General features: G+C 40.7%; 1 protein-coding gene across 3 annotated transcripts in view; it reads right to left on the reverse strand.

The window, feature by feature from the left end:
• Positions 1-966: 966 nt before the first annotated feature.
• Positions 967-24728, reverse strand: part of ZNF804A (zinc finger protein 804A) — a 159660-nt gene continuing 135898 nt past the window's right edge. For 2 of the 3 annotated variants that reach the window (XM_063342012.1, XM_063342014.1), the window contains 3 exons: positions 9351-9481; positions 8602-8628; positions 967-6964 (listed from right to left, as the gene is read on the reverse strand). In XM_063342012.1, coding sequence (XP_063198082.1) covers positions 3676-6964; positions 8602-8628; positions 9351-9481 — 3447 coding nt within the window. In that variant the 3' untranslated portion in view covers positions 967-3675. The remainder of the gene's footprint in view (positions 6965-8601; positions 8629-9350; positions 9482-24728) is intronic. The other variant, XM_063342013.1, reaches the window with a different exon arrangement.

Below are 24728 nucleotides of genomic sequence, written 5' to 3' on the forward strand. Positions count from 1 at the left end.
GTTGTTTGATTACACCAAATGATACAAATATTCTCACTCAATAACGCTCCATTATTGTTTCTTGTTCATTGTTCATCGTGTTTCTTTTACCAATGCTTACGATCAGCAGTTTCTACGTCCATGACTACCCATCGCTCATTCCTGTAGAATCAGAAATCTGGTGATTTCTCCCAAGCAATTAAAACCTTGCATAGCTTCTAGGTTGTGACGGAAACCAAATAAACAATTTGATTCTTTGCATACTTTGGTAGCATTAAAAAAATTCTATGTACTTACTGACAAGACAAAAGACTGACTACTCCAAACTGCCCATAAGAGCACAAGACAGTTCTGTTCCTTAATGCCCAAACGCTCCTCTTGACCTTTACTATATGGCTCATGTTACCTGAGAAATGGTACGTCCCCAAGGCGGTCATAGTCTGGACATACTGCAACTTTCCAAGGACCAAAAAAAAGATACTCTTCTCATCTCCGTGGAAGAGATTTACTTTTCAAGCATTTCTCTGCAGAGCTGTTCTGGGAAATCACCTAACAAAATCTATAACCTCATTTAGGTTTAGGTCTGAAGATTTAATTCTTGCAATTCAGGTGTATAACCTCCTGTTACACTAGGAAGAGAGCCCAATAATTCTAAAAACTGGCAAACTAGTCGTGAACATGGACACATTAAATCTGTGTAAATTTGAAAATTCAAAAGTATATTAATTAGATTTAATGAATTTGGTAGAATTTATTCAGAATGATAAAAATTCTATTATTTAGCATTTGGCATAGTTGTTACTTATAAATTAGACTACCAAGTTATGGAATAAAAATACACATTTAATTTAAAATACCAGATAAAACATGAAAAAGAACTACCCTTACATAACTTACTCAAAGTTACACATTTAATAATAAAACAGAAACTCAAAAGAGTAATTTATTAGATCATTTAATTTAGCGTGTTCAATTTTAAACTAACTTTTGATTTATTTTTATATTGGTTTTGCTTTTACATATGAAGTCACATACACAAACAGTTCTAGCACTAACGGCAATACCATATTAGAAAATTAATACATTTGATGGTTATTAGTCTTTTACTGTAAGTAAATACTGTAAGTTTATACACTATTGAAAAGCAATTACAGTAGTTAATAAATAAAATTGTGCAATGTCTTAAAATTGCTTAACAACTTAAAATAGAAAAAAATTAATTTAAATTGTAAGAAAAAAGCAACGTTCAAAGCTGTTTGGACATTTTGTTGAAAATACGTGGACTTCTAAGTTAATAGATGGGACTTTTCAATCAGTGTTGCAACTGAAAATCTGAGATTGGTAATTTTTAATCTCCTGTCAGATAAAATTGTATGGATATGATCACATGCAATCATAATTGTCCTACGTGGTTTCTTTTTTTCACCTGTACTGTTAGATAATTAGAGGGATTTTGCCTTTGATAAGGTATCAGAACCCAGGGGACCATCTGTGCCAACTATCGCAGAGTAGGGTGGAAATACAAAAGCCAGCGCAAGTCAGCTGAGACGGGAGACGAAGCAGCTAGCACCCACCTCCCACCTCCAAATAGAGATTCCCATGCGTAGAGCCTGCTTGGCACCTGGAGGTGCCGGGTGATAGCGGAGACATACATTTTACAGGAGGTAGTGGAGACATACAGATTATGTAGGCATACTCACGAAATAAAGGAGGAGTATAAAGTCACTTATATGCTATATTTTTCAGGTATCGCGTAAATAGTAACAGCCATCCACCTGAAATTACAACTAGAGAAAATATACCTTCTTTATGGCATTACAGGGACAAATGCTCTGCAACATCCTGCTCATTCCGTGCCACAGCCTCAGGCAGGGGAACGAGCCGCTCTCCAGAACCTGACTGCTCACCTGCTCCTTCTTATCAACTTTTTGCTTATTAACGTAGTTTAGCCCTTTGTAACTGCATGACATGGAAAACTCACATCCCTTGAGTAGCTGACACTGTAATCATCGTAGCAAGGTGCTGTTTGCTATAGTTTTAATATAATATTATAATAAAACAGTATTGATATAGGTAAGTTCTAACACTACAGATGCAGAAAATACCCAGATATATCTAGTTTAGGACATAGTATTACTTTTCAAATGGATGCCTTTAACTATATGCAATGTATATTAATAATATTCCAAAATTACTACTCTTTCAGTTCAACTGTATATGCTTCTATTACACTATATAAAAAGGTGCAAAGAAGTTAATTAATTGGAGAGCTAGCACCTATCTTTAATTATAGAGGGCCTACTTCTAGTACTAGTGCTCATGCTGCTGATCCTTAGTTTCACTCACACGATAACACTTCATCTTAACTGAGAGAGATGGCTCTGTGTCAGAACCTCTTCTGGTTTTATTCTGGACCATCGCAGGTGCAGGCCTGATTTCTCTCACACTACAGCAAATGGGAAGATTTCCCGGGCTAAAGCCGGGTGAGGCTCGACAGCAATAACAAGGTTGCAGAGGTAGGGAGAATTCTCTGAAATACAGTTAGAAATAATGGCAGTATATTAGTACTATTATTAATTTCTATTCTATGTCATTCTATTTCTTTACCAAAATGCTGCGGGAAAGAGGGGGGTGAAGTGAGGTAAAAATTTGCATCGAAGCCTGGTGGGTTTCTCATGTGAAGCTGTTCCTGACCTCCCCTTCATGCTCACATGGTCTTGCTATCTTGACATATTGCACAGGCAGCGAGGACCTTTACTCCAACAGATCTGTCCCCCATGGAGGGATGTGTGCAATCGGAGAAAGTAGGCTTGGTGGAACCAAGACCTTCCCCATGCTCTACCTTTTTGCCATAAGCAATATTCCCTTGAAGTCAAGTTTCAACTGATATTTTCCTTTTTTTCCTCCCTCTATCGTTGATGTTATTTTTGTTACATCATCTTTCCGTGGTTTAGTGTAACAGGGATTAGCTCCAACAGTCAGCAGTTTGTGCACATACTACAAGTAGGCAAAATTTGTCATGGTGGCATCAAACCGCTAACACAAACAGATCCATTACCCTTTCTCTCTTGCTTGGTAAGACAGCTGCCCTCAAGGTGTTAGCCTCTCAGCCTCCCTGATAAATCACTGATGTATAGGAAACCTGATTGTCCCAACAGAGCAGGGGTAGAGGATGCCATTCAACTGCAGAAGAACATGGAAGAACAACATCCATGAGGCTTACAATGAAAGATTTTTGATATACTTAAGTAGTTAACAAAAATTTATTGCAAGAGATAGTTTGTCACTAGATTTACAGTTTCAGAGGACATCGTACAAAACATAGTGCATCAGCTTTGTCTAAACATTTAATAGGTGCAAATACACAAAGATAAAAAACAAAAAGTGAATGCTTTACAACATAAGTTATAGAACTATAAATATAATTTATATACATTATACATATTCTAAGACATGATTTTCACATATATATAGAGAGAGTTCATATTAGTATAAGACTATTCAGTGCTTTAGTCATAGTATAGGTCTGAACTTTACATGAATGTTTGCATCATTATACTTACAGTAAATGCTTCCCGAGAAACAAGGAATTTTAACCAGTTTATTCCACAGAACCATTTCGCAAAGCCGAGGGGACTGCAGAAACAGCAGGACCATTTAGCTGAAGGCTCCTTCCCCCATCCCGGAGAACCTGTCCTAAAAGAGTGGCTGCAGGGGAATGACAGCCGGGTGCGGAGACAGCAGGGATGGGAAGATGGTGTGCGGCAGTGGGGGAAACGCCAGCTGGGCCGGGTGCAGGACGGAGGGTGGCAGCAGCGGCAAATGTGGCGGGGCGACGAAAGCTGCGTGGCCTCCTGGGCAAAGCCTGGGTCCTACTGGTAGATGAGGTAAAGGCGCTCTGGAAAGAGCTGGGACCTGTGAAAGGAACTGCTGGTGGGGCTGGAGAACCTTCAACGTACTGGCGGCAGCGTGCTGCTGTAGGATGGTGTGATGGATGGTGGTTACAGAGGTAGAACACAGCGGTGGCTGCAAGGGTAAGGGCTGTAGCGGGGAGTTCGGGGGCTGGATCGCTGGGGGAGGGAAGGTGAACTTCCCTTTGCTGGCCAGCATGTTTTGTGGCATGATCTGCTGATACGCCTCAGATGGGAGATCTTTGAATTTTTCGTGGTTATCCGGAGGGAATATCAATGTCTGATTGGGCACGGTGAAGGGGGCTATTAACTGCTCGGTAGTTAAAAAGGTATGACTGTTTACATGTGCTTCTTTGAATGGCAAGGCTGGTGGGCTGCTAAATATGGCAGGACTACACTGTACCCATTCATGTGTCACCTCATTCATTTTCTCATGTGGTAGAGATTCGGCCAGTTCATAATGGCAAAGATAGGATTTAGAAGGAACTTGTTCCAAATGTTTGTTGGGGAGGAGAACTTTGTAACGAGCTTGATTTTCATGACTGTTGACATTTTCTTTTTTCTTTTCATCTTGCAGAGCACCCTGTGTGCCAGCAGCTGCTGGAGCACTGTGCTCAGGAAGAGAAGCAGCAGAACCTGCGACGACATCAGAAAATATACCCGGACCATCATCCATCGCTGAGGACGCTGTCAGTTTGTTGTTTTCTGGCATGTGTGAACTATCAGTTTCTACAGATAACTTACTTTCCTCCAGCTGCATTGTCTCATCCGTATCTTTTGCATGATCAGCTTTGGGATCTACAGTAGCTTCGTCTAGACTGTCTTGAGTCAAGAAGTCCCCCAGAATATTTAATGTGGAATTTGCAGAATTTTCTTTGGAAGGTCTGGAGGTCTCACTTCTTGTGTTCCTGTCACAAAACACGTGATGGGTTCTAGTTTTCCTTCTCCTGCGTTTCCCTTTTGCCTTGTGATGTGTACCTAAAGTACATGCTTGCCTTAGATATCCCTCTGCTGATAATTTCTGTCTGTATGAGCTTTCCTCTGATGAAGAGGAATAGTTATACTGTCTCCGCTTGCGGTGGGATTTTTCAGGTTCCTCTGTCAGAACGTTGTAACCTCTCTTTATGGACTGGTTTTGACTTGGACTCTTCTCCTCACTGCAGTGTCCTAAGCATTTACGCTCTGGGCTGCAGCTTGACCTCCTGACTTTCCAGGTACAACATGTTTTAGAACACCTTAAATTGTGCCTCCTGGAACTCGATGCCAGCTTCTTTGCCTGTCTCTGAGAGTGTGTTTTGCTCTTTCTGTGCAGTCGTTTACAACCATGGTGTTGGCTGCTACTTTTTGCACTCCAAATGCCACACCAGCCTCTGTCCCCATGTACATGATCTGATGCAGACATGACTCTCTCAGGACCATTTTCAATGCCAAGTTTTTGATGTGACTGCTGTATCTCACCTGTAGCTAGCCAGATATTCCCTGCATCATGTCTGCACTTCTCTGGATTATTTTGGAGGTGCTGATATTTATTTTCATCTCTGTAACTAATTTCTTTTTCAGTCACTGAGGACATTTCAATTTCTGCTGCTGTAGCGTCCCCACAGTGATGATGATAATGACATAATTTTCTTCTCCTTTTCCGTTTTCTACTTCTGCGAAGCCATTTGTCACGGCTTTCTTTGATCCACGCTTTGTTATATTTCTCATCTATCACAGTGTTTTGTCGCAAGTGACTTTTAGAAATGTGAAGCTTCTCAATTTTTCGAATCCTGAACGGCTCATCCAAGGACACTTTATTTTGATTTTTTGCAAGATCACAATTTCTGATAAGGGACACATCACTTACAAGGGGTACTGTATAGTTGCACACATTTTTATTCATTTCTGTTTTGTAACAACTACAATCTGAAGTAGGTTTATTTATAAAATCCGAGACTAAGCTATGGTTGGATTCAGTTTTATGGTGCAAAAGAGGTAAGTTTGGCTGATGCTTGGGCTTTTCTTGGCTGTCACTTGCTCTTGATGACTTGAAATCAAAATATAAAGGATTACAGCTGTAAGAAATTGATGGGTCTGTACTTGTGTAAATTAACATTTCCGATGGCCACTGAAGAATATTTGATCCATGTTTGCTAAGAACAGGAACAAAGGGTTCACAAGGTCTCTTCCGCATGTCTGGTTTGCTTTGCGAGGCTCCACTACCACCTTCTTCAGATGGTGATGGAACTAATGCATCTGCCACCAGCCTTTTTATTTCAGTTTCAACTGTGGATGAGTCACTGTTCCTGTCTTTATCATTTTCCCCTGCACCATCCTGCAGAGATAAACAATCCTCCACAACCGCCTGTGCAAGAGCCCTGTTTGCCTGCAGCTCGTAACTGCTGCAGCCCAGGGGCAGGACCTGAGCACTGTCTGCCACCGTGGGCAGCATTTGGTCCGGTAAGTCTGCTGCACTTACATTAATACCATAGACATCCATGTCCGAGGACACCAGCTGCTTTGAATGGGACACAGCAGGAGTTAATGCGGGAGACTCTAGCACCCTGCTTTCTTCACTGACCAGCTCTTTTGACTCCTGAGCTTCAGGAGCTTCTGCTGTGTCTATGCATTTTTCCACCAGTGGGTGAAAGCAGTTATGTTTCTCCTCAGGGCACAGGACTATTTCTGCCGCTGAAGGCGACTGAAGGTTACACGCTCCTGGAACAAACCTACTTCTTCTGCTAAGTCCGTGCTCCACAGATGTTTCATCATTATATTCATAGAAAACAGCAGCTGAAGACTCCAGTTTGATTGCTGCTTTCTTAGGAAAAGCAAAAGAAAACCCAACTCTATGTCCTTGAGCTCCTTGTACCTGATCTCCACATTTGTTAGCCTTGGATTTATTACTACATGCATTTCCAGGAGTGGAAGAAATAACAGAAGCAACGTCTTTACAATTCTGTGCATCGTGCATTAATGCACAGCTGAAATCTTGTTTGTTGTCAGAATCTATGGCAGCACTTTGTGGGATATCATTGCAATGATCTCTCACAGTCACTGTAGTGGATTTGAACATAGGGCCGCTTCCAGGAGCACTAGGAAGGAAAACAAAACTTGGGAGTCAGTACCTGTCAGAGAACTGCAGGCAGAAATTTGGTGTTACATTAGTATCTAGGAGATATTTTTAAGGAAAGAGGAAGAATCTGTGGATACATAGATTTAGAATACGAAAAAATGTCATATTTTATCATAAGATCAGTTGACTAGTATAGAAAAAGACAGAGAACAAATATTGTGCCCCCAGTTCCTTCATGTGAAATTATCAGCTGAAGGGCTAATATTCCTACAAGGTAGTTCACTTTTCCTAGACATACTGGCTGGCCTTATAAGAGACTGTACATCTCCCTAGAAATCCTGCTTCTCCTCCCAGTTACATCTTGGTTACATCTTGGTTACAACACTATTACTACAAATAGCAGAGGTTTTACATTCCTTTGTCCAACAAAATGTATTAAAACAGAGAGCGCCTCATAGACCACTTCCCTCTTAAGTCATCATCCTAGTGACTGATGCTCTGCCCACAGGCAATCACCCAGCAGCTCCCATCTTATTTCTGTTCACAGACCAAACCATCGCAATCTCAGCAATTTCTTTCATGGAAAAATAATACTGGGGAGAGTATTTCAGCTGACAGTAGTGCAGTAAGTGATTCATCCCTCTTGAGAAAAAAATTATCATTGTCTACTTCTGTTCTTCATTTCATGTCCTCTTCCCATCTGTTCTATTTGACTTAATAGGAAGCAAAGAGACGAGCAAAAACTGTTTAAGCTGCCAATTTTCCAGGATCCACAGGAACTGCTCAGAACTAGGAGTAATGGATCTATGTTAAAACAATTTTTTTTTTGTTTTAACCAAATTATTCTATGTCACAGTGCAGAGCAATACTAGATGATGCATCACTGGGAAAACTTTGAAGTGTTGTTTATGACCCCAAGATGTGCTGAGGTAAAGAATGACCAATTTGATCTATTTGGTCTAGAAATTGAGGTAGAGGTTTTATGAGAAAGGAATTACTCATGAGAATTCCTGCCTTGTCCAGTTCTTCTTAAAAAAAACCCACAAACCCTTTCTCTAACAAAGTAAAATGGTGACTTCTTCTACAAAACCAAACTGGAAAAATACTAGTTAAAAAAATCCTGTGTGTCTATATCACACCGCTAAGGACGCAAAGTAGTAATAAACAGCAATTATGAAATAGAGATATAAAGCTCAGAGATAAATTCTCATTCAGGAACTAGGAGAAGGGTACTTAAAAAAACCACAACAAAACAGAAACAACAAAACCTTGCTAAATCTGGGCTTCACTAACATGGAAAAAGGTAAACAGTGAGTTCCACTTTCCTCTTTCTCCTGAACTATGCCACATTCAGATTGTGGAGTATGTTTAGGTGGAATAATATGTAAAGCTGGGAACATAAAAATTGCAGTCCTCAAGTATTAAATCTGGACATTCAAAATGCTGATGGAGCAGAAAGAGCCTCTACATGTCTTATCATAAAAGGATAAAAAATTAAAAATTAGGTGTTACTTTGCTCATGCCAAGCACACCTCACAGGATTCACGTCCTTTCCACCTGCTTACAGATACTGCTTCAGCACACTACCCACCATTCAAACTAGGGAGAAAGAGACTATTACTTAACAAGAGCTACAACTCATGTGGATGGACTTACCTGTTAGTTCCTCTGGTGAGATGAAGGCTGGATAAAAAGAAAACATTTGCATTTGACCATCAACTTTTTTGCCCTGAGATTCTGCTCTGAAAAACTGGCACGTGTATTTTCAGTGGCCTGTCAGCATCATATTTAAGTAAGAATACAGTCACAACTAGCAAGCTCACTATTAATTTCCATAGTATGCCTAGATGCAATACTAAAACATAGGACTAGAAAGGAGTCACTTTGGCAGGGAGAGGTAAACACTCTGTGGAGCTGGGAAAAAGGAGCACTTACCTTTTAATAAAAAGAAAAAAAATCCAGTTACTGAAATTTAAAACTATGTTTTTGGATGCTTTCCCAGGCAAGCGGTTTGAAAACTAAATCACAGAGATCTGCTACATCCTAGAAAGGCAGACTGTATTCCTCACCTCATCAATGAAGTAGTGCCAGCCTTCAAATGCATGACCTAGTTCACTCAGCTTTCAACCAATGTGCCTAGTTTTATGAAATATATATGAAACACATCTTTTTTTAAACTGAAAATACATGTCATTTTAGCTTCACTGAAAAAGCAACGTTAAACATTCATTTCTGCACATAGTGTGAATCAAATTACTGTACACATACTCCTCCAAAAATGCCATAAAAATGAATGTGCTGGGCTCCAGCCGAGGGACTCCAACAGCCCTGCATCCCACAGCACCAGCTATTAGTGGAGGGATTATTTTAAAGTATTTTTTATGTTTCAGCAGCTAGGCACTTACCACGTCGTCTCTTTCCTTAGCTCAGCTAGCTTGTGCAAACGTTGAAGGGCTTTTTCTTGTTTCCTTTCATCTTTTCGTGACTTAGATGCTACGTTTCGAGCAAACTCCCTCTGTTTCAGTTCCTTTAGTCTCTGCAAGAAATAGTCACATATGCACACACACACACACACACAAAAAACCCCCAGGAATGATAAACATTTATAATGACAATTGCTTTCTGGTAAGCACTCATGGTGAGAATTACTTTCAAACCTATCCAAAGCAACCCATTCAATAAATTTATACATTTCAAGTGAATAACCAAAATACTCGGAGATGCTAGAGACAGGTTAGCCAGGTTAAAGGTAACCTAGAAAATTTTACTGTAGCTTTTGCGGTTAATATAGAACAGCCTCAGTATGACTAGACAATGTTCATCTAAAATTGTGCTCATGATTCTTTTCCCAAACACCTTCCCCACAGCCTGATTGCTCTTTGAGATGGTAATAAAAAAGTAATGAGATCACCCCGGGTCTTTTTCTGCAAAGCTGCTCTGTAGCCTGTCGACCTCCCCAGCCAGTACTCAAATTTCAGGTTTTTCTGCCCCAGATGCTCGACACAGCATTTGTCACCACTGAACCACATGAGGTCCCTGTGAGCCCTTTTCTCCAGCCTACCAAGGTCCCTTTTGATCTGCCCTGCCACATTATCAGTGTGGTATCATCTGCAAAGCTCCTGAGAGCGTGTTGTCCTGCCATCCAGGTCACCACTGAAGACCTCTTGCCCCAGCAGCCAACCCCAAGAGATGTCATGGCCAGAGAAGTCTTGTATTTTGAAATGGGAAGATCATTGCTTTGAAGAGCTTTGTTTCCTGCCCTCACGGGTGTCTGATGCAGCAGTTAAGCCGATGCTGAGGTTTGGCCCAGTATTATCTGATTATTTGACATAATCTCTCTCCTGTTTCTTTGAGAGGGAATTAAAATGCACATCTCTGATTTATCACACAAAAAGGTGACTTCATTTTCTTTATATCGCATAAGGACAATATGCGGAGACTTTCCTAATCCTTCATGCCAGCAAAAAGTATTCCTGTAGGTCCCAAATCCCATCGGTATACCATTCAGTTGTTCAGAGTGTCCCTGATATGGCTCACAGACTAGATGACATCATTTTATGAGATTGTAATCTCATGATTCCGGGAAGAACCCAGTAACTTGCCACTGTTTTAGTGTCCGAGGGCTAACGGCCAGCCATTAACAGGGGCTACATGGATTTGTAAAAGCAATAATTCTAACTTCAAATTGTTTGAGGGGCACTGAGAGCTTCTCATGTTGGTGGTGGCACATAATAGATAAACATGGATTAGAGTTTGAAAAACCCTATAAGCACTGTTCTCCTTCTTCCTCTCCATTTTCAGCTTCAAGGGCAACAAGAAAAGCTTCTATAGGTATGTAGATGATAAAAGGAAGACTAGGGAAAATGTGGGCCCTCTCCAGAAGGAAACAGGAGACCTGGACACCCAGGGTATGGACAAGGCTGAGGTACTCAAGAACTTTTTTGCCTCGATCTTCACTGGCAAGGGCTCTAGCCACACTGTCCAACCCGCAGAAGGCAAAGGCAGGGACTGGGAGAATGAGGTACTGCCTACTGTAGAAGATCAGCTTTAAGACCATCTGAGGAACCTGAAGGCACACAAATCCATGGGACCCAATGAGATTCATCTGCAGGCGCTGAGGGAACTGGCAGATGAGTTGCCAAGCCACTATCCATCCTATCTGAATTTGTCTTTGCTATTTTGGGTGATGCTGATGCTACCTTGGTGGTCCATTTAATGCCAAAAAACATACACGTAGAAACTTTCTGAGAAAGCGAACAAGCGCTTGAGAAAAATGAGTGCTACCTATTTCCAACTTACATTATTTTTCAAATGACTAGATATTCCTTTGAAGACATCCTTGATAGATACAGAGAAATAATTTGAAACTTCTACTATTTATATTTTCTAGATACACTTATCAAAATTTGTTTTATTTTGCTAATCCAGTACAAAGTTATAAATTCACTCAACATTGGACGTATGGTAACTTTTTCCCCAAGAAAAAAAGGCTTGATATGTGAAGCATCTTTGTAGAACATTTCTTACCCTTCTGCATTCATGTTTTCCTAAAGATAGTACAACACTGACCCCGTTTCCCACCAGCCACTCATGAAACCTGAAGTATTTCATTTCACAGGTGACTTCTGAATACTCAGAACATGAGAGAAGGGATGAAGTTTGCTCTTTTCCCTCCCCATCTCCAGCCCTTGGCATTTAAAGACAGGATTTCATTCCATTTTGAAGAGCTCAATAATTCTTCAGCTTTTTTCCTCTCCAATGCGTAAGGAAAAAAGTATGCAACAAAGCAAGACACGAAAAGAGAGATAAAAGGGTACTTTTTCACAAGGGTAAAAAGGAGAAGCTGAGGCGTGTACAAATCCATAATCACCCTCCAGCAGCAGCACTTCACTGTAATTACTGGGGTGATCATAATTAGTGAGTTGATTCTGACCAGATTTTGACTCCTTTTCTTTTCCTGATGAAAGTTAGCAGAAGTCCACAGCATCAGGAGTGCCAAAGTTAACATGACTCTGTGTTTCAGGGGGCAGGTAGGGTCTCCCTCACAGTGAATAGAGACAATACTGTTAAAGGAAGTTTTACGTGATCTTGGAGGCACAGAAGATGCATTTCGTGCCTATCTTTGCCAAGCAAACACCATTCCACCGATCTGAGCCTCTTGTCAGCCTCATCAGTCATTATCTGTTTAGCACGTACCGGATCTGGTATAGAAAAACTGTTCACAATTTTAAAGTAATTAAATTGTTCTCCTTGGTTGCTACAAGTAGGTGTCAACGTGTAAGACAGAGAGATCTGGCAGAAGTTTTGCGTGCGCAGCTGTCACGTCGGACGGCCTGTTCTTCTCTTCTGGAGAACTACTTGTTCCAGAGCTCCCCTCTGTCAGGCCTCCTCTCAAATACACTGGCCCTTTTCTGTACGGAAAACTGGTCTTAGCAGAACACGAACTAGTTATACAACTGCATCTCAGTCTTCTTCACGGACAGTTTTAACGATGCACGAGGATTATACCTAGGTAACTCCTGAGGACTTTATTCAGCAAATGCATATGTATGAGTGGAACTTTTCTTAGTTGTAAACCACAAAACATGCACCTGGTGCAAGGTGGTTTGAGACTTGACTAGGCAGTTTCCAAAAATACGATTTCCTGTACATAAAAAGTCATCTAAATGGGGAAAAGTGTGTCCCCATTATTGGGTATTGTAGTTATTTTCTATTTGTCTTTAATTTAGCCATCTGATAAACTATCACCGCCTCACTCCCTTACTGCACTTAGTCATGCTAGGGATTGCTGGCACTGCATTTATACAGCCCCATATTTGTATTTTGTTGGTTTTGTTTCTGTTATGCAAATGAAAATGAGACATTACCCAATTATACGTAAAATGCCATTAGTTCATGTATACCAAGTAGCACGTGGGCCCCCACAAAACTTGTTCAAAGTTAATGGTAGCAATAAAAAAACAAGTGTGCCTTATTCCTAAAAAGCATCTTTTTCTTAATATTTTTATGCCTTTCCACGTGGCAGAGCTGGTCACCAATGCTAACTTCAGTAGTTAGTTTAATGCCCGTTATGTCTGTTTGCTTCCATGGATCAGTAAACAAATAATTAGCAGGCAGTCATACAGTATTTAAATATGATTCCCCCCTGTATTTTGCTATGCTTATGAACCAGCTCAATAAGTGTAAGTCCTAGCAAGCAGAGTTCAATGAAGAGTTCACAATGAATAATTAAATGACATTTCTCCAAGAGAAATAAAGGCCTTCATCATTATCCTGAACATGCGGAGCACAGACCACCGTCGGTTCGTAAATGACTTCCCCCAGCCTGGAGTAACGAGAAGCCTGACCCTGACTCTTCAGCCTTGCAACGGGATCCTGCAGCTGGGCTGCTTTCACTCCGGCAGACGCTGGATTGTTTTAACAAATCAAACTGTAACACTGGGCCTGAAGCAGAAATATTCTACCCTTTTATAACAAACTCAGCTGGGAATCCCACTGCGCACCCATTTAATCAGGTTGAGCTGAGGTATGTGAGTCCAGATGAAGACTTTATCAGCTCCTATATACCTATGCATGGATGAAACTATACCTGAGAAGGCCACATGAGGTCCAAACTCAGGTGTGGCTGCATTTCACTTAGAGGCATACACCTCAGGTGTCCCCAGGCTTGCCCTGGAAGATACCCATCCAAAAAAAAAAAATCAAAGAAATCCTATGTGGAATTCCAAAGGGACCCCTTTTGTGATTACTTCACCCTTGTCTTCATTTCCCCATTTACCACACCAGACAGTTCATTTCAGCATGCCGCCTTTCAAAAAGCTTACGCTGAGTTTCCTAATTCTCCCCTGCGTTTTATAATATAGGAACCACAAGCCCAGTTCCTGCTACAGCAGCCAGGTGCCTGAAAACCTCTGTGGATCAAAGCCTCTCGAAAGCAAAGACACATTATGGCATTAAGTGCACTTCTTACGTTGCTATTACAAGCCTTCTGCCACCTTGCAAAGTGGTTGCTGTCTGCTTTTTTTTTTTAAACTCAAGATTTAAGCACTTGCAACAATAGCACTTCAAATTAATTGGTCTTAAAAACATAGAGAAGATGTTAATTAATAAATATGCCCAGGACACAAAAGGCTGAATAGTGAAACACAATGTACCTGAATATTATGATACCAGGTGATAAAATGAGGGGAAAAAAAGCCAGAAAATAAAACCAACCTCAAATAAAACAGTTTATACCTTAAAACATATAAGTAATGTTATCAGAACTGACTCTGAAGAAAAGCAGTGAAACTTTTAACAAAGTTTACGAAACCGAAGCAGAAATCATAACAAGCATCAGGATTGATAGAGGCTCTCTCTGTAGCGTTAATATCCCACATAAAAGCCAGCCATCCTCCCCAGCACAAAGGCATCATCTAAGGACTGCTTATTCAGAGAGGCTCTCATAAACTACCCGTGCAAAGCTTATCTCCATCATCTAGGAATAACTTCACCAGGGTAAAGAAGTAATGGGAACAGTTTTTATAACAGCAGGAGCCAAAAAGATGTCTATCAGGGGATTTCAGGGCAGTACAGTTCAGATATTATTATGCTAACTTGCTTTTGACCATAGATTAATAATTAAATTACATGCACTTTTATGACATTGAAAATATGTAGACCATAAATTCATTTTTTGATCAATGGAAGTATAAAATTACAGAATTTAACATCCATGACATCAAATTTTGCTGATTTATTGTCTTTTTACTTTATCAGGAGAAATGACCGTATTCCCAGTAGTCACTGAATCAGGAATTTATGCAATTGTTAGCTTTGAAAAGTAACTCATCAAAACAAAACTTCCTTTTCTTGCTCCCTAACTATAAAATACTCGAAGCTGAAGCCCAAATAGCATAAGCAGGTCGCTATCGTCCTTCATATATTGAGCACTAAAATACCAAGGGTTTATGTTACACTTTGAAATTCCTACTGTAGCCCTTTCAGCCAGTGACAGCAGCGGTAGGCTGAGACCATGAAGACATGGGGTATTCAGTCGTACATGTGTGTCCTGAATCCAGCATGAGCTTCCCCAGCTCCTATCCTGCCTATACTCCATTTGCACCCCAAAAGGAGCTGAAAGCCCCTTGCAGCTCCCTCCCGCCCTTCAAAAATTTGCTGATTACCGAAACATGGGGAACAGGGGTTGGTAGCTCAGCACTGTCGTGGAGGTGGCTCAAAAGTGGCATTTGGATTTATTTAAAACGAATTAAATATTTCTTCCCTCAAAATCTGTATGTGATAGAAACCATATTTTTAATTTTTAATAAAGAGTTTTATTGGCCTGTATTCAGTTTGTTTTTTTAAAAATCTGACTCCTGCTTAACACAGGGTTTAAATATGAGTACTTCTCAGCTCCCAGTGATTATTCGCCTTTCTCTGAATACTACATGACTGCTGCCGATATACTTCCTGTTAACTGAGATGGCTTATTGCTTCTTTATGTGAATTACAGCATGACCAACAGAGCAACAACATACTCATTAAACACTTGTCACACCAAACCAGATTAGTATCCTTTCACAAAGAGGATTGAGCCTAATCAATTATAAATAATAACTGAATAGATCAGAGCTCCTGTAACACTCAAATGGGGAATGAAACATGCCATTTAAAGCAGAAAACATTGCTTACTAAGATGTAAAACACACCTATTTTCTTTCTGTCTTTAGTGGTCTGTACGAGCATATATATTTTACTGTTCTGCAACTTGTGCTGTGGTCTACAATACTTCTCATGACCATGCCTTTCATAGTATTAATGAATAAATAAATAAATATTCTCCCTTTTAAAAGGTTATAGAGAAAAATAAAGTTCCAAGAAAAAAATACTATAATTACAGGCAGAACTTACCCTAGCGCTACAGGCCTTCCCTTGCAGAAGTTAAACAAGGAAAGTTATTTTCACAGCGAGGAGAAATGTCGAGGTATCTCAAAGAAATGAGGAATTCGACCACTCGAATAAGCAGGCTAAGGAAGAAATTAATAGACTGTTTTTTTTTTTTTTGATTCTGCCAGTATAAAATTAATTGCTATAATAGGTTCTTTCAATAGAAGAGGGACAGGGGGGAATTTTAACAGCCTACAACTGCTTGATGGGGAGTCGCATAGCAGATGGAGTCACTTCTTGCTCGTGGTGGTGAAAACCTCCTGCTAGGGTGGTGCGGCACTGAAGCACATTACCGAGGGGGGCTGTGGAATCTCCAACCCTGCAGAAATTCAAGACATAGATGAAAAAAGCCTCATCTTACTTGAGGATCTCGCGTTTGTGAGCAGGAAGCCAGCGACTCCTTCCAACTGCCATTTTTATGATTTCTGTCTTATGCAGTGAGTTGTCTCATGTCCTTACTTTATCAGTATATGGCCTACCTACTTTGTTTTTAAGAGGCCTTTAATAAATAAACATCGATCTATTGCTGGCTTGTGAATAACTTTCAGTATGTTGTGAGTTATAAACTGCTTCTAACCACCTCTGGCTATAGCTGTACGCATCTCACTTGAAGCTGCAAAATTTAAACCTTTTCTTAAAAGCTGAGAGCTCCACAAATTTGCAAGAGAACCACATTTTATACGATCAGATATTAAGCCCTCCAAAATGCAAGGAACATGCAGGTTGTGAATAATCCTTTTCCTCTCCTATTTCTACCATAAATTGCAGCCATACCCTCCTGATGGTCTTTTAATACAAGAAATCTAACCCACGCAGAGATACAGATATATGCAGGATTTAAAAAAAGCAAGTCCTTGGAGCCCACAATATTGCTGAATAGGTAGATTCAGTTGAAGTGAAACTGTGCTTTTTTTCCACCACTGCCACGAGCAGTGTCCCAGACTGGGTAGACAGTGGGGATTAATTAAGAGGAAGGGAAGGCTGGAAGAGTTTTACCTGCCTGTCATGGGCCTGAAGGGAGGCGGGTGATGAGAAGATGAGATTCTTCATGACTCGGGAGATTTTTAACTTTAAATGAGTTGATGTAATGCAAGTGTTCACAAACAACTATAACTTCCTCATAAGCATACTTGAGCAATACGCAGTAATTCGGTTTGTTGTGTAGTCTGCAAGAAAGAACTGCTGAACCAGCTTTTACATTCAGATCCTACAATTATGTATTAAATACATGTATTACGCTATACACCTGAAAATTCACATCGGTCTTTTTTACTTTTGTAACATAAAAGCTGAAATTACTTTATCGTGAAATGCAATTAGTTTTTGAAACTACTTCATACTTGTATATGAAGCACCTTTCTTGTAAAGTGTCTCAAGTTCACTTAGATTTTCATAGAATCACAGAATTATAGGGTTGGAAGGGACCTCTGGAGATCATCTAGTCCAACCCCCCTGCCAGAGCAGGGTCGCCTAGAGTCTCCTATGTTGAAGTTCAGGGGAAAAAATGAATGAAACTTGAGCTTAAAATGAAAACCAAAACCACATGAAAACTTAAATTGTTTTCAAAATCATAAGGAAAATCAGAACATTAAATATTTTGCACACTTGCATCCATAATATACATGAAAGCTAGTTATCTTCGATGAAGATCTTTCTTACTAATTAGTCTTGATTAGGTGACTGCAAAAGATATACGCTGGAGTAATAGAAGGAAAAATAATTCTTTTTTTGCTTTCTAGTCTTTTTAATGCTTTTTCTTCAGTAATTATCTGCCAGAAACAAACGTATACTTCATCCTGTGATGATTAATGCCTTTCCCAGCATAGTAAGCCTCATATTTCATTTGACATCATTCTGGTGCCTGCGCATCTTCTGCTCCTTTCCATTTCCAGTATTCCCTGCTGCAAGATTCAGAGAGCATTATGGCTTACAGTTGAACAAGGCTCCAGGACTTTGAAAAATAACAGGTTACGGAGCATAAATTAAGACTTTAGTTTCTTTTGTTTTAAGATAACTATGTTTTCTGAATTTGACTAAATGGCTGCAGTGTTGCCATTGTGCAAAAACATTGTTTTAAGCCTGCAGAATTGCTGAACGTTGCATACTGAATATTTCACTGCGATAGCTACCAACCACATGGATAACAACAGCCTGATCTTATTGCAAGCTGTAGGATATTTTTTGTTAACTTCAGCAAAAATCAGCTAAATACTCCACAAATATTAGGGACAAGACCAAAGAAAACAGCATAGAAATACAGAACTAGCATCTCGCATATCAAATTAATTTTACAGATAATGAAAAGAACATAAAGCTGACACACACTTGTGCATCTGGAAAGTGGTTACATACGCTAGTCTCTAATTTAAAGGTATTTATTTTAATGACTCTAGGCCTAATTCTACTTCTCTTGAAGTCAATGGAGAAACTCCTGCTGAGCTCAGGGAGAGCAGAGGTTTTAAATTCACCATGGAAATTTTCAGCAACACTTAATGAAGCTTCTTCAGTCACAAAGATTAAAGACAAGATCGGTACACATCGCATCTTTAAGGATCACTTTACCTTTAGACCCACTTGTGCACCATTCAGGATTCTAATTCAAAAAAACAGATGCAACATTTTAAATCCTGCCAAGAAATGGTTATTCCTAGCACCGTTAGAGGAAAGGGCAATACTGTAGAGAAAAGGGCTCGACTCCGCACTTCTGAGAAGACACAGATGGCCACGAGCATGGGGCTGCCCTCAGAGGCCACAGCTCCTCTTTGCTGCTCCGCAGGGACAACCCAGCACAGATCATGTTTCAGGCAGCACGTGCCATCCCCTGGTCCCATAGCGTTATCCACCACCTTGCTTTCACTCCAGCAGTGAAGTACAGCACGTACAATATTTTCAAGTTTGACAGTTCTGCTGCAACCAAAATACTCATTCAGTGAGGCACTGCCTCCTGGTATGTTCAGTCACTGAGTGCTAAATGTTGATGACCGCTTTATTGTCTGGTGTCCTGGTTTGAGGTAAAACAGAACCAACTTTCTCCTCAGTAATTTTACTTCTTAGCTAGGCCTCTTCTAACTCTCTGAAATTAACAGCATGTTGTGTCTAAAGCGGTTTGTTCAGAGTGATAAGACAGTTTGTGCCAAGGAATGGTACGCAGAGAGGCTCCTGATTATACTTATTGCTGTAACTACGAAGGTCAGCTAATTTCATTATTTGCCCCACTGGAGGGTCAGAAGCGGAAAAGCGTAGAGGGGTCCCACCTGCAGGGAGGAGTGGACAGGACAGGTGACCAAAATTGACCATCAGGGTATTCCATCCCATCTGCCCCATGCTCAGTATAAAAGCTGAGGGATCAAAGGGTCAGCTCTCTTCCTTCAATGGCCGACGTCCGAGGAGGACCCTGTCTGTTCATCTGCCTTTGATCCCGATCCGTGTGTTCCTGACTCTCTCTGGAACCCAGTTCCCACCCATCGCTGAGTCCAGCCTGGGACTTCCCCAGTGCCTGCCAGTGACATCATCCTGGGAGCTTAATACGGTTTTGTATATACTGTATCTATTTCATTATTTTCTTTTTTATTATTAATATTTCATTGAAGTATTTTAGTTTCTTCTAAACTTATAAATCTCTTTATCTCTCCTCCTCCTCTCCGTGTACGAGAGGCTGGGGAGGAGGATCTGTCGGCGGCCATTACCACGAAATGTGGCCAGTTACAATTTCCCATGCATAAGTAACAAGAGCTCCACAACAATCCCATCTCTTTCCAACTCTATCTGGAAAGCTGTAAGCTATTAGAAAAATCCCCATTTGAGCAGCATTCATCTTCACAGAAGCAACAACTTCCTCACTAAGAACTACTTTCAAAGAAAGGTCACCTCTACACCTCTTTGGAGATGGAATATTGGATTTCCCTTTAGAATGATTCCCCAGTGGGAGATGATACGGCCACAAAATGGATGGCTCCATCAAGACACAAGCGTTGGACGGCTCAGCTGTTAAAGCTGTCTTTTGCTCATTTTGCAGACTGTTTTTCTGTTTTCTACTTGGGTAACATACTTGGCAGCTCTGACGTCTTTGAGACTTCACCCAACAACTCTGCACTCCAGTGCCCTCCACACATACTGGTGTCTGCTGTGACCCACCAGCTTCTCACCTTGGTCAAAATGGTTCACTGGGTCTCCAGCACTGAAGTTCTCTGTGGGATCGCACTACTATTCTGATTATTCCTCCTTCTTTACTGAAGAAGGACACAATACCCTTTCTACAAGCACATTAAAAATTGCAAGCAGAAATTTTTAGTCTATGGTTTCAGCCTCTTTGCCACGGAGACTGAAATGAACCTACCAAATCTTAAACCTTACCAGTCTCTACAATGTGCACAATGACTGAAAATGAGGAATTCATATTTACAGTCAGTTTCTCTAGAGGGTATTTTCCAAAATCCTCGAAGGATACTGTAATAACTCTGACGGGCTAAAGGAGATACATGGATTCCCTCAAAGTGAGCTCTTTATTTTAATTCTTATGTCAGAGCTAAATCACAATCACTTTCTCACATCAGTTTTATATTGGATCACTGAGCCGTTCAAAGCCTCTGTTCACAAATTGCTTCTCATCAGTAGGATCTGGTCCTTGACAGAGATTATCCCAGGACCATGACAAGCTTCTTCAAAGAATATATAAAATTTGACCAATGAAAATTGAGACAAGAACAGGCCTTTCCAAATTTTGACACGTATCTCACAGCCACAGCTAACTGGCACAGCCAAAAGCTGTTATCCTTAACTCGACTTTTAGTATTATTCACACAGACTCCTCTGAGAAAAACACAAGATTAAAGAAAAAATTATTAAATATGAAGACTGCGTCTTGCAAGGCAAAATGAATTAACACTGTAATTTGACTTAGGCTTTCACTTTTGACCATGCAAATGAAATGTGTGCTGAAGTAATTTTGATACCATACCCCTGACATTACCAGGAGTAGTAGATGCTGGTAGCAAGCGGTTATGAGAGCACCTATCTCTCTATTATGCTTGTCTCCTACTGCATCATTGCTTTTGCAGGCTGAAATATTAGTAACTTTAGAGCAAGGATGCATGTGTCACCACACTGTGTTAATAAGGTATTAAGTTGTCAGTAAACCAAAACCTGCACCTGGACTTAGAATCATAGAATCTTCATGGTTGGAAAGGACCTTTGAGATCATCAAGTCCAATCAAACAACCTACAATCTCTGCCACTAGAGCATGCCCTGAAGTGCCAAATCTAGACGTTTCTTAAATACCTCTAAGGATGGTGACTCAGCCACCTCCCTGGGCAGGCTGGTCCAGTGCCTGACCACTCTTTCAGTAGAGTAATTCTTCCTAATATCTAATGTAAACCTCCCCTGCCACAACTTCAGACCATTTCCTCTGGTCCTGTCATTATTCACCTGGGAGAAGAGGCCAACCCCCACCTCTCTACAACCTCCTTTCAGGTAGTTGTAGAGGGCCATGAGGTCTCCCCTCAGCCCCCGCTTCTCCAAGATAAACATGCCCAGCTCCCTCAGCCTCTCCTCATATGACCTGGTCTCCAGACCCCCCACCAGCCTGGTAGCTCTCCTCTGGACACGCTCCAGCACTTCTATGTCCCTCTTGTACAGAGGGGCCCAGAACTGAACACAGTACTTGAGGTGAGGCCTCACCAGTGTCAAGTACAGAGGCACGGTCACTTCCCTGCTCCTGCTGGCCATGCTATTCCTGATACAAGCCAGAATGCCGTTGGCCTTCTTGGCCACCTGGGCACACTGCTGGCTCATGTTAAGCTGGTCGTCCACCAGAACCCCAAGTTCCTTTTCTGCTGGGCAGCTTTCCAGCCACTCTTCCCCGAGCCTGTAGCGTTGCTTGGGGTTGTTGTGACCGAAATGCAGGACCTGGCACACAGGACCCGACTTGGTAGGACCTTCCCAAATTTGGAGGACTCAGGTCGCTGGGTAAGCTGCTAGCAGACAACTAAAGCTCCTTCTTCATCCCACTGCCCAAATTAGAGCAATTTGTATTAAAAGAAATAACTTGCTAAGAGATCACTAAAGAAGGAACTGAAGTTATAGCTGCTTAGTTTTAAGAAGTTGGTTATAAGTTATACGGTGTTGTCTATTCTCATCAAATCTTATTAATGTGTAGCACATTACTGCATAGAGATAAACTGAATGTAGTTTTTATGCCTTAAACTAACATCTTGCGCTAGGGTTTTAACACTTTTTATCTGTAAAATTTAAGAAGGGCAATCAGATCCTGTGTGAAAAATAGCAAATGGCCATCCTTGTGAAAGAAAGAAACACCATCTTTTATACCAATAGCCTTCCAAAATATACACTAATGACTGCATTGAAAAATGGGCACGAAAAACAAAATATAAGGACCGCTTAAGTAGTTTTGCATAATTTTTAAGTACCTCTTGTATTAAAATATAGGTATTTTGCAGTGTTAAAACTTCAAGCTTTTGTTCAATGAGTAAAAGATGGTGAATGTAAGAACAAAATCACTGAAAACCTAAATTTGGATACTTGGCTTCCCACCAGAAGTTCAAAGCCTTCCCTGAGACACTGAATATACACAGCTACACCTAACACGAGCACAAGTTGTGTCTATTCATCAAATGCATGCACATTTAGGCAATGGAAGTCCCCAGTACTTCTCACTACTGATGCGAGACATAGTGTTTTCCAAAAGGCAATAAAGTTCTGATACAATTATAGGTAGCAGTCTCACACCCTTGCAATCAGATACATTAGCACAGCTTCAATTTGCTTTCCTCTTTTAACAGATGTTGTGGAACAAATTTTTTGTGTCTACAAAGAGTACGCGTCGCTTTGATGCTGTGAACTTTCACTTCTGCCTCGGGCAGTATCACTAACGATAAATCATTCTGCTTGAAACTTCTACTGACCCTCAAGACGCCAGCTGGCATCCCGCATGCAGCACATAGCAATCTGCGTCCAGATTTACACGTGGAAAGCATTGCCTCTCCCACTTCCACTCTGGAGGAATTCTCTAGCTGTTGAAACGTTACAGAAGAGCTTAACTCTATCCATCAGCAGCAAATAAATGGCTAATGGGATGTAAAATTTAGGAAAGACTAAGCCATATTAGTTTTAATGTCCATTCACATTTAAATTAGTGATCCTTCCTCTTGTACAGCTCCTCAACTATTTCTGGTCTTTCATTATCACCCTCTGAATTGGGTTTATGATGGAAATGTCTTCCATTTTCTCACTATTAATCCTAAAGGTAATGGGAGAAGCTGGTGCAACAATCGTCTTTTCTAAGAACTGGTCTTTGTAGTCCCTGCTCTCTGGTGAGACAGAGTTGGCAGCTTGGTTTTCCAGGCTCAGCCTAACTGGAACATGAAAATGAAACTCTATTTACTACTGATTTTGATAGTTTTGCCTTTCACTCTTGAAGATTCCAAACACAGCAAAACTGTTAATTATATCATCTTAACAGAAGTTATTCTATTTCACAGTCAACAGCCTCAAAAGGAACTGTTTATTGGCCTCTCCCAGTTACTGTGTATTCCCCGTATTATTGTAACTTCACCATCTTCAGGTCAAAGGAAGAAAAACTTAAGATTCTAGAGCACATCAGAATAGTCATCAGAAAAATCCCCACACTAAAACACATCAAACTCTCCCAAATAATATTCTGCTACTGCATGTTAAGCAAGTGGAAGCAAAAGCAATGCCTTTGACTTGTGCACTCTTCAGTGTGATCTGATTAATCCTGGGGTAATTGCACCGTTCATCTGCTGACACGTAACCCAAATACAGAAACCATACAGAAGTCATTTCTGGTGACTCAAGTACTCAAATACAGCAGTAGTATTTTTCCTTACCCAAACCCTATCTTTCTGATAGCAATGAATTCTAGAGTGTAACAATTGCTTTTTATTTTTTTGCAGGTGCTGGGGCGGAGGAGTACACCTGTACCATGTCATTCATCACTGAAACACAAGTGCTCTTTACTTAGATGGTGGCAGCTGTCTGATGGTGCACACCAATTACACCGAACAGTGAGGACGGAGAGAGAAGAAGTCGCTATCATCAGCTGAAGCTGCAGGGGGGATTAATGTAACAGAATCTAATTACCTGCCTGGATTTTGGCCAGTGCAGGACTGGAGTCACCACCCTCGCTGCTAAGAAAGCAGGCTGGGAACTTCAATTACCATGGTGGTTAAGGTCGCGGTTTTATATCTCGAAGGCAGCAAGTCTGGCAACACAATTATATTGCTCCAATAGCGACTCAAAGGAAAAAGTGCCACCCGTTGAAGTACCAAGTCTGGTAGCACATAAATGTTAATTAGCCGTCTTTTTTTAGAAATTATGAGATGCTCTAGTCCTGCACAGTGTGAGATTTGATGAGATGAGAGCACTAGGTGGTATAGCTAATAAATCAGTTTACTGTACAACCTCATTTATTTAATGAAGAGCATTTAATGAAGAGAATACCTGAGCCTTAGTAAAGCAAGAGCCCCAGGCGTACACTTGCAAACCGAAATGCTGGATTTAATTTTTTTGCATTCTCTCCAAAACAGGGAGCACTGACCTACCACTAGTCATTAGAGAATGCTCTCCTGTCAGGGGGCAACGCTAAGCATAAACTTTGATGTCAGAATTAAAAAACACAGAAGAGATGAGTGGCAAGGCCATTATGGGAGAATAACCAGTAAAGCTACAGTTTTCATAAGGAAATAACTTTTAAAAGCTGACAAGAGCTGTCAAGGTGTCAGGCTAGGAGAAGAGCCAGCACAATTAACATATACTAGGCTTCAATCTACTGGGAGGGGGAAAAAGCAGGATTTATTTTGGACAATTACAAGTTAAT

Source organism: Chroicocephalus ridibundus, chromosome 7, assembly GCF_963924245.1.
Source record: "Chroicocephalus ridibundus chromosome 7, bChrRid1.1, whole genome shotgun sequence".
Lineage (NCBI taxonomy): Eukaryota > Metazoa > Chordata > Aves > Charadriiformes > Laridae > Chroicocephalus > Chroicocephalus ridibundus.